The sequence below is a fragment of the Notolabrus celidotus genome, chromosome 19, assembly GCF_009762535.1.
Source record: "Notolabrus celidotus isolate fNotCel1 chromosome 19, fNotCel1.pri, whole genome shotgun sequence".
Taxonomy (NCBI): domain Eukaryota; kingdom Metazoa; phylum Chordata; class Actinopteri; order Labriformes; family Labridae; genus Notolabrus; species Notolabrus celidotus.
Window position 1 is genome coordinate 14,581,941 of NC_048290.1, and position 10,184 is coordinate 14,592,124.

Genomic DNA, 10,184 nt, shown 5'->3' on the forward strand with positions numbered 1-10,184 from the left:
AGGAGAAAGTATTGGATTACAAAGGCTCCTTCAGCAGTAAGGAAAGTCATAAACGACTGTCGGATGTGCAGACTTCATGCAGCGAAAGCAGGCGAGCAAAAGATGGCAGACCTTCCATTGGAAAGGATTTTGCCTGATCTCCCTCCTTTTACAAGTGTTGGTGTTGATTATTTCGGACCAATCGAGGTCAAGCGAGGAAGAAGCCTGTGTAAACGCTATGGAGTGATCTTCACCTGTTTAGCAAGCAGAGCTGTTCACCTTGAGGTTGCTAACTCACTGGATACGGATGCGTGTATAAACGCGTTACGGCGTTTCATGAGTAGAAGAGGCCAGGTTTCTCAGATGCTGTCCGACAATGGCACCAATTTCGTTGGAGCAAATAGAGAACTGAAGGAGGCTCTCACTGCACTTAAACACGACCAGATCCGGAGAGTGCTCAGTCCAGCTGGAGTGGACTGGAAGTTCAATCCTCCAGGAGCATCTCATTTCGGAGGAGTTTGGGAGCGAATGATTCGAACAGTAAGGCGTGTTCTCAAATCTGTGTTACACCAGCAGCAATTGGATGATGACAGCCTTCACACAATTCTCTGTGAAGTTGAGGCCATATTGAATGACCGCCCCATCACCCAGCTGTCTGAGGATCCTAACGATCTTGAACCTCTTACGCCGAATCATATTCTCCTTCTGAAAGGCAAACCTGCATTACCACCCGGGCTGTTTGTGAAACAGGACCTGTATGCAAGAAGAAGGTGGAGACAAGTTCAATACATCTCGGATCTGTTCTGGAAGCGTTGGGTTCAGGAGTACCTCCCTCTGCTTCAAGAAAGGCAGAAGTGGAACAGAGAAAGGAGGAGTCTTGTGTCTGGAGACATTGTCATTGTCATGGATTCAACTGCCCCCCGTGGCTCCTGGCTGCTCGGCCGAGTGATCGAAACATTCCCTGACAAACATGGTGTTGTTCGGTCTGTTCGCCTGAAAACAAAGTCTAATATGTTGGACAGACCTGTCACTAAACTTTGTTTATTGAATGCAGTTGAAGAGGTTTAATACTGATGCACTAATAACGTTGTTTGTGTTTATGGCTCTTTGTTTGTTTGTGTGAATTGTTAGCTCCACCTGTCACTAACAATTAGGGGCCGGAGTGTAAGAGCCATATTCATGTTTTGGGTCAAGCTTTGAAACACATTGTTTATTGTGCCACTGGGTGTCATCATTTTGCTGATTGAGGGCACAGGTATAAAGGTACTGCACCGCCTAGGTATCAGATGTGTGTCTTGACCCGGAAGGGCAGTTGGTTTTTGACCGTTGTCGTGTTGTCACGTTGTTACGTTGTTGCCTTGTCACGCTGTTACGTTGTCACGTCGTCACGTTGGATGCTGTGACGCTGCGTCGACAGGCGGCATGGAGGACCGCGTCTAAAATGTTTGTTCGTGCAACGAAATGAGAAACTTGTGGACGCTGTCTAACTGTGCGTACGGTGATGCAATAAATGGAATGTTTTGTGCTGCAAGCCAAAGTTACGCCTAAGACCTGTGATTTCAACAACTACAGTAAACGGTATTGTATGGACAAACATATACCAGTACAACGCGTCAGCCAAGTCATTCCCGGGAGATATCAAAACACACCGGCAGCTTTAGTATGAGACTAAGCTTCTATAGGTGATGTGAAGAGAAGCTAAACCAACACCCCTTCAACTCTACCAACTTAACATCCCAAGAACCGACACCCTGAAGCCCCTGGAGTTTCTGAGAAGTCATCACAAAAAAACATGGGAGCCAGCAGAATCTTGTCAAAAGCCTTTACCTCTGTCATTTCAATGAGCAATATAGCAAAAACAACCCAAAGGTTAAAAGAGCGCAACAAGAAGATCACTGAATTCTTTGTTCTTGATAACCAGCCTCTCAGCGTGGTGGAAGACGTAAACTTCTGCAGATATGATGAACTTGGACTGGCTTTGCAGAGTAATAGTATCAGTGTCGGCTAAAATAGGTTAGAAAATATCTGCGTACCCTAAAAATGAGCTTCACAGGTTATAATTACAGTCACATCTATGCTGCGGTTTAAAGAATTCACATCTGGGTAACTCCCACCATGTGAACACGCAGAAGTTAAAGATAATCCATACTAAGTAGCGCCCAAAATCTCCACCTCTGTCCCTCCTTGAATGTTTTTCTGACAGCACATGGGTCCGTCTCCCTGTCCCTGTAATAAACGGTCACAGAGAGCAGAGACCTCAAAATCAAACCACTCTGCCTCCCTCCCTGTCATGCTGCCAGCTGTGTCTCTCCTCCACAAAGAGTGGTGTTGTCTACCACGAGGAAATGAGTCCGTCCATCAATTCTGCTCGGGTCAAATCAAGACAGCTCAGTCCAATCAAACTGCGAGTGAAAACTGTGTCAATCCCGGCCTGTGTGTTTCACTAGAAAGCCCAAGTCGATTTTATGCAAATGAAAGAGTGATGCGGTACAAGAAGCTGCACTTGACCTACATAGCTCTTCCACAATTCCTTCCCCAATAGAGAGGAGGAGATCACAGGAAGCTGGAAGCAAGGGGACAGGCCTTATTAACTATCACCGCACAAGAATAAAGCAGTACACTGTGGGCAGAGGGGGGAAAACACAAAGCAGAGTGGTGCTTGTGGAGAGATAGGGGTGCAGGAGATTGTGCTGGATGAGATCCAGCTTGCAGCTCTCTTGTAAGTTTAAAAATCAGAACATGCAGCGAGAAAGCGTCGAAAGAGTGATTTGTTTTTGGAAAATCTAAAGGAAGAGTTGATGATCTGTTCCAGTGAAGTTCTCGAGTCCTGACGTATATATGGAACATTCTTTTCCAGCCGACTTCCTCATAAAAAAGGTTTGGGTTTGTCGGAAAAAGAGCTCCTAAAAAACCCAATCCCAGACCAGAACGCTGGGCCCGGGCCATTCTCGGAGGCTGCTCTCTCACAGACGCGGCACTGAACAAAAAATTCCACACAAATTATACAGGCCAGGCCAAGCCTCGATGCTTTTGTAATTGCCTACACGGCCCTGCCCAGAAAATAAAAGAGGAAAGAAATCTGGGCCTTGATGATGACCAAGAAGAGAAGACGAACAACAAAAGGAGAAAGTGTTTGGTTTAAGAGGACAAAAGGCAGGATGTGTTCACGTCTCATGGCCTCAGTCACTGGCAGGCTACATGAACATGCACACAATAAGAGCGCTTTCACCACAGCCGGCTTTCATGGGTCAGGCCTGCTCTCAAAAGCCAGCAGCCTAAATATCTGGTACTATGATGTCATGTACTGCAGGCCAGCATCTCTCCAGCCTGCAGAATATGAGCTTAAATAGTGGTCTATATCCCAGAGTTTGCCGTGATACAGAAAATATGTCACTGAAGAAGGAGATGTGGAGAAAGTGCTGCACGAGACATCGACAAACCTCTGTTAACAGAAGCAGAGCAGGAATCAGAGTCTTCATCATGGGTTTGATAGGGGACTGAGCAGCAGAGTCAAATGCATGTTTTAGTAATATCAGACATGTGCACATCGCAACTCTGATGGCCATATAATCTATCATTATGAAAGCTAGGGTTGGTAGTCACGGAAAACTAGCATGAATTTGCATGTAGCATTTCCTCAGGACTCCGTCTAACCCCTCCAACCCTCCCCTCTGAGCTCCTCCAAACTGCGCCCCCGCTCACATGCACGAGCACCACTGATTCGGGACCATATGATCGTGACTGATTCAAAACCGGTCCTCACCAAAACATTATCATAGTGAAAGTTAAAAACACAAACAGACATGGCTGCTGTTAGTACTCACAACTGTCATGCTAGCATGATCCATTTGTACCGGTGACACGATATCAGGGGAAAAGTTATAACACATATATAATACTGTAACAGCTCTACTGTTTGTTAAACGTGTTCACTGTAGATGTTCTTAATTCCTACAGTGTTGACAGTCAGTGAAGGCATCAGGAGAGGTGTAGAGTGTGCGAGCGGGAGAGAGGAGAGACAAGAGGAGAAGTTCTTCATTCATTCAAACATTGATTGTTGCTTTGTTGGTCGGCTACAGTACATATACATTTCTGTAGGACTTACTAAATGTCATTCATTCTTTTGCTTGTCAGAGCCCCCGTGGTGAGAGCTTTTTCAGACTCTGATCCGAACTACAGTCCTGAGCAAAGCACATCATCAGGTCAGAGGGGACAGGCCCCAGGTCGAGCGAGAGGGGCAGTAAATAGAGGCAGGGGAAGCAGAGACAGGGGACGGGGACTCGGAGTGCAGGCTGGGGAAATGTACACGCAGGAGGCAGGCAGAACAGCAGGACAGGATTGGATTGGTTTAATAAATTGGACCCTAAAGGCGGTGATTGGTTGTTGTTTTCCCAGGTTTACTCCGGCTGTAGATAGCAGCTTTTTTTCACTCTTTTTTAGGAACACATTATGTATTGATTGCCATCAGGACATAAAGATCATTTTAACCGGTATAACAAAAAGTGTATCTAAATCTGACTACCAACCAACTCACACATGAGTCTGTGGATGTCCAACATTCTTCATATTTCAATAAACAGCTCATTGCCACCTGTCCTTGGATTTTTTTGCATGACATCCATGAGAAATGTGGGTCACATGAAGCTCCTGAATTTCAGATTTATACCCAAGAAACGCATCCATGATTGAAAAAATGCACACATCCTACTGCACAAATAAAACCTGCTGAAGACTTTAAAATAGTGTTCAACCTCAACCTCTAACAAAGGAGCAGCTCAATAAGGAAACAGCTGTCAGTAGGAGTAAAGGTAGATGTATTCACACTTTCAGTTCTGTGCAGACACGTACCAAAAGAGTTCTGTCCAAAACTTTCAGTGATTCAAATCCTAGGTCCCCAGATGGACCGGAAAACGGGAGCTCACCACCCACACAGCATGTGTGGCTCATCCTGCAGGTTTCAAACATTGGTTTCAGTATTTTCTCAACAAATAACCACAAAGCATGCAGAGCTTTAATTCTTCTTTACCTGTCATCAAATGTTGTGCTGTGAACTCAAGCAGTGGCTACCTGTGATCATCAGTGTTTGTATTACAGTGAGGAGCAGGAGGGGCAGAGCAATCTAAGAGTGCTCTCAAATAGGGCTTGGCGATAATTCAATAACAATAATTATCTTGATATAAATATGACAAATGTTTGATAAAATGAGCCTTAAATGCTAGTTGCCACTCAACATTAGACAGAAGAAGAAGACGGCATTGAACAGCCAATCATGTCGCAGGGTGAGAGGTGGGCGGGGCTTAAAGACATTTGGAGCAGAATGTAAACACAGCTGAAACGAGCGACATCGGCTCTGAAAAAACCTAGCAACTCAAAGCAGAGTCTTTGTTCACCACTGTGTCGACTCGGTGTTAATACACTTCATTAAATATACTTTCAGGATGAGGGTGTGCATTTCCAACACGTCCATGTCCACCGTGAGCATTGTGAAAATCTCATCTTACACATAAGATGGTTCCTGTTCACGCAGTCAAAAACGAGGGATTCAAGACGCTTATTAGAGAATGAACTAGCAGTCTGGGGATCAGTTGGTCACCGTTTCCACTCCACAAAATCATGAGTGGCCTGCATTTCTGTTTCTTGCCCTGATTATTAAGGGTGGATGAATTTACTTAGAGAGCAGAAGATTACAGCAGACCAGGTCAAGGAAAGGGGACTGCAGGCCAAGGTCTAAGAGGCTGAGCAACGGCCTACATTGAAGAGCTGCCAAGACACTCATCATCATCATCATCATCATCATCATCATCATCATCATCAGAGGTGATGGTGATTTGAAGATCCCAAAGGGAAGTGTTGTGATGTCGCTTTATGCAACCTAATGAAAAGAAGAGTACGGGGAGAGGAAAGGAGACGTCCTTATTAGGGATGCACCGAAATGAAAATTCTTGGTCGAAACCAAAAACTGAAATAAATTATATGCCTATTATTAGTAGGGAGACTGGGGACAGTTGTAACATTTCATTCCTTGGATTTGAGATTTAAGCCATGCATTTTCTGTTTGTGGTGCACAGGCATTTTCTAGGCCATTTATGAGCAGACACTTGAAGGCAGTTTGTACAGCAGTTTGAACACACTGGGTTAAAAGAGCTCAAAGTTATAAACAGAAATGTCAAAAATGTTACAACTGTCCCCGGTCTCCCCTAGTGTATTTGGGGCTATGACTTATCCAGACAACTGAAAACGCACTTTTGGGCCATTTTCTGCCAAAATGTTGCATTGGCCGAATTTTCGGTGCATCCCTAGTCCTAATGGGGGGGTCACATGCTTTACACTGAGCAGCAACTATGCAGCCAGAAATGTAGTTTTGTACTTTAAGTGTCTGTGCAGGAACTTTTATTTTGTGTGGATCTTGATCACCCCTGTCCTGCACATGTATGAGCAAAGAAATCCTGCTGTCTTGAATCTTCTCTGTCTATATAGAAGATAAATTACTTTGCCAGATCCAGTTAAAAACCAGCTTGTAGAAATAGTCAGAAGACTCGCTGACGGTCTGGTTTGCTTTTGTAGGTCACACAGAGCCATCATTATCAATTAAAGTCTGTTTCCTAACCAGCTAAAAACTTGCAGGAGCTTTAAAGGAAAAATCCGAGCCACAGGCGGAGATCTTTCACTGTCAAGAGAGACGTAAACACCAGCACACTGAAAATAATGTGTGACAGTGTGCAGAGTCTGAAAGCAGCCTGCAGCTAGCAGCAAATTAATTAGAAACATTCTCTGATATTAACTTAATCCCCTGTGCAGATAAAACAGAAGCACTCTGCAGCGAGACCTTGGCCAATGAGCAGCAGATATCTGATCATAATAGTAAGATTACTACGACGCCCTGAAAACAAACTCTGCTGTCGTTTAGTTCAGATTTAGGAACCAGAATCTGTTCCTGAAAGTCCAGGACAGGTCAGAGCTGGCTCCGAGTCCCCCAGCCAAATCCTCAGCACTGAATACAGCCTTGATGAGATTGTTCAGTCAATAGGCTTGAAGGGCCACCTAACCCAATAATGCGCTCTGCGACAAATAACATGCCTTTGTGGGACGGCAATTCACTGGCAAAAGCCCTGCATCAGGTCCAAGGGGCTGAGTAAACACATGCTTGTAATCCAACCGTCAGGTCTGAGAGAGGGTGGAGTGATGGGATGTTTAGAGCAGCAGACACATTCCCCTCACAACACAGATCAGGAACATAACTGCAGGGATTAGCCATGAGTGGAAACGCTAGCCTGAATACCTGAAAAGCTCAGGTGACTGGAGTGCACCGGTTTGGATAAAGAACAGAAACGAGGCAGACGCAGAGACGTGAAGAAGGAAACAGTCACAGAGCCTTTCCTGTGTGACGCTTCACTACTAAATTTAGATCAGAGGGAACGGTAATGATCCCCTCAGGAAGAGTTGGCACACGTTATGCATAAGAATTTTAAGAACAAAATAATTTACATACTCCGTCTGTTCTCATGAGTCTACATGTTTATTTTCATTCAAGGCTGCAAAACAGCTTCAAAAAATGAGTATTTCTAGTATTAATTAATCAAATTTTATCATTCTGATTCATGTGATTGCATGTTGGTCTTTTAAATATCAATAAAGATTTTTAAAGTCTTATCCAGAAGCAGATGAAGTTTCATCACTTGTTTTGCCAGTTGTCTTGGAGCAACTTGCTTGACAAATTATTTAGATTATTAGATAAATATCAAAAGTGTTGTCACTTTCAGCAGGACTGTGAAACCTTTAAACAAAGCAGACCATCAGGTTAGTTTCTGTCCTCACCTTTTTGCCTGTGGAGCCGGTCTTCACGAGGCAGGACTTCTCCAGGGACAGGTATCCACCAACCACCTCGATCTCCTCCACAGCAGGGTAGCGTTTCTTCAGCAGGGAGCCCAGCTGAGCGTAGGGTGCCTGTGGGGGTGTGGACCCTGGAGGACCCTCACTGGAGGCTTCCTGCTGGGGCTCAGGGGAGCCCGGCTGAGCCTCAGGCTCCGACCTGCGTTTAGGTATCACAGTGAAGGTGTTACCCTTTTTCCTGTGCACCATGGGGCTGGGGACCGGTACTCGCTGCGGAGGATCCACCTCGATGTCATCGATGTTTGTGACTGGAAGCTGATCTGTGGGAGGCTGTTCAAGAACTTGGAGAGAGGGGGAAGAAGGAACAGGTGATGGGGCAGGAGAGTCAGAAGGAACAGGGGAGAAGGCAGGTGAAGATGGAGGTGAAGTCGGGGCAGGTGGAGAGGAGGGGACTGAGGTCAGAGCAGGAGGTGGGGACAAAGGTTCTGAGATAGGAGGAGGCACAGGACTTGTGGTGGCAGAAGGAGATAATTCTGCCTTAGATGGCCTCCCTGGCCTCTCCACGTCCTTCTCCTCCTTCAGTTTCTCCTCGTTCCTCTTTGAGGGCGTCAAACTGGGCATGGGGGGGTGGGAGTTTGGCACTCCTGACGTGGCTACTCTGTGGGAGGGGGACAACCTGACAGGGCTTGAAGGCGTTGGGCTGGGACGCCGCTTAGGGATCACTTGGAAGGAGTTTTTGGACTGCAGGCGCAGGTTTGCAAGAGCCCGTGCCTGAACATCACCATCAGGGATTCTAGAGAGGTCTGGCCTTGGGGAGGGACGGATCTCATAGTCAGGTGAGGAGTGTGACACCTTAGAGACGGGGCTTGAAGGGGACACTGCACGAGTAAGAAGGGTCTCCGGAGAGCATGGCACCTTGGGTTTGGGTGGCACCTCTGCGCCCTCCCAGTCTCTCTCCCTGGTGGGCTTTGTTTGCCCCCTGTCTGGTTCATCTCTTGTGGTCACAGCCATTCCACGACCTCCACTCTCCTCGAACCGCTGTCTGAATGAAGACACAGACTGGGCGTGTGCAGCAGAGCGCTTCGGGCTACTGGGGTCAGAGACAGCTGTCGGTGTCTTTGGTTTGGAAGACCAGGAACCCTGGAAGACGGGTGAGGATGGTTGGCTGCTGCCCAGGCCGCTGACCGATTGGCCCTGCCTGGGCTTTGGCACCAGATCTGGTTGTTGCTTGGCCCAGAGTCTTGTCCTACTGCTGGAACCACAATCCAGGTCCAGGAGGTTCTCTGTGCTGTGGGACTTCTTCTGCAGCTTACCATAGTTGCTGTCAAACTTCTGCAGCATCCGGCTCACCCGGCCTTGGCCCTGACCGGTCTCATATGATGAGACCTCATGGTCAGGGCGGCCCAGGGTGCTCAAGTTCTCCTCGCTCTTGCTTAACGTGGTGTCATAAATGACCACTTCCTTGGCCCTTATCTCTGTGACAGCACTCCCTCTGCGGTCCAGGAGGTCGTTCAGGGAGCTGTACCCACTGACTCCGTTCTGCTGCCATTGTGACCCTGGTTTTAACCCTGCAGCTTCCGGGAAGTAATCCGGGTCTGATTCAATGATGATGATGTTGTCTGCGCGGATGGTCCGGATGCCGGGGACGCTGCCGTACAGCTCCAGGATGTGCTGCACCGGACGCGCGGCGTGTTCTCGGTCCTGCCGCCTCCGCCGCTCCTTCTCCAGCTTGATGAATGGGTTCTCCTCCAGCGGGCCCAGACTCTCCTGGAGCACTAGACTCTCTGAACCCTCATCCTCCCTCGAACACGTCCTCTCCGGGGCCGCTGGACGAGGCTCTTTGTTGTTGCTGAAGTGTTGACTGGCTGTGGAGATGCTGTAGTTCCTGCCGCTGCCGCCGCCGCTGCTGCTGCCGCTCCCGCCGCTACCGCCGCTGCCGCCGCTCCCGTTCACATTCCCCGTTAGCTCTCCGTTAACCCGCTGCGGGCCTGCTCCACCGGGGCTGGTCTCGCAGGAACCGGCTCCCCCTGACACCCCCGACCCCCCGCCCTTCGCTTTCCTTCTCTCCAGGATCTCTCGCTTCCAGGCCGGCATCCTCGGGCTCTCTTGTCCGGCCTCTTGGCGAAGGACGCGTACATCTCCTCCGCCAGACATCGCGGAGGGTTGTTGTGATGAAGAGGAGGGAGGAAGGCCCTGAGGCGGTTTTGCCGGGGTCCGGTGCGGCTCTAAAACCTGTATCCGGATCAGACTGTACCTGCAGCAACGTTACCGTCCGCTCACAAACATCCTCAGCCTCTTCTTTCTCTCCTCTCCCTCCGCTGCTGCCTCACTGTCGAGCTCCTTCTCTCCGCACCGCCCCTGAACGCGGCCCCGCC

The 10,184-nt window shown here is 48.1% G+C and overlaps 1 protein-coding gene across 1 annotated transcript in view; it reads right to left on the reverse strand.

Moving 5' to 3' along the window:
* tprn (taperin) overlaps positions 1-10,184 on the reverse strand; it is a 49,840-nt gene extending 39,656 nt beyond the window's left edge. Inside the window, exon 1 of the mRNA XM_034709250.1 lies at positions 7,795-10,184. Coding sequence (XP_034565141.1) covers positions 7,795-9,963 — 2,169 coding nt within the window. The 5' untranslated portion in view covers positions 9,964-10,184. The remainder of the gene's footprint in view (positions 1-7,794) is intronic.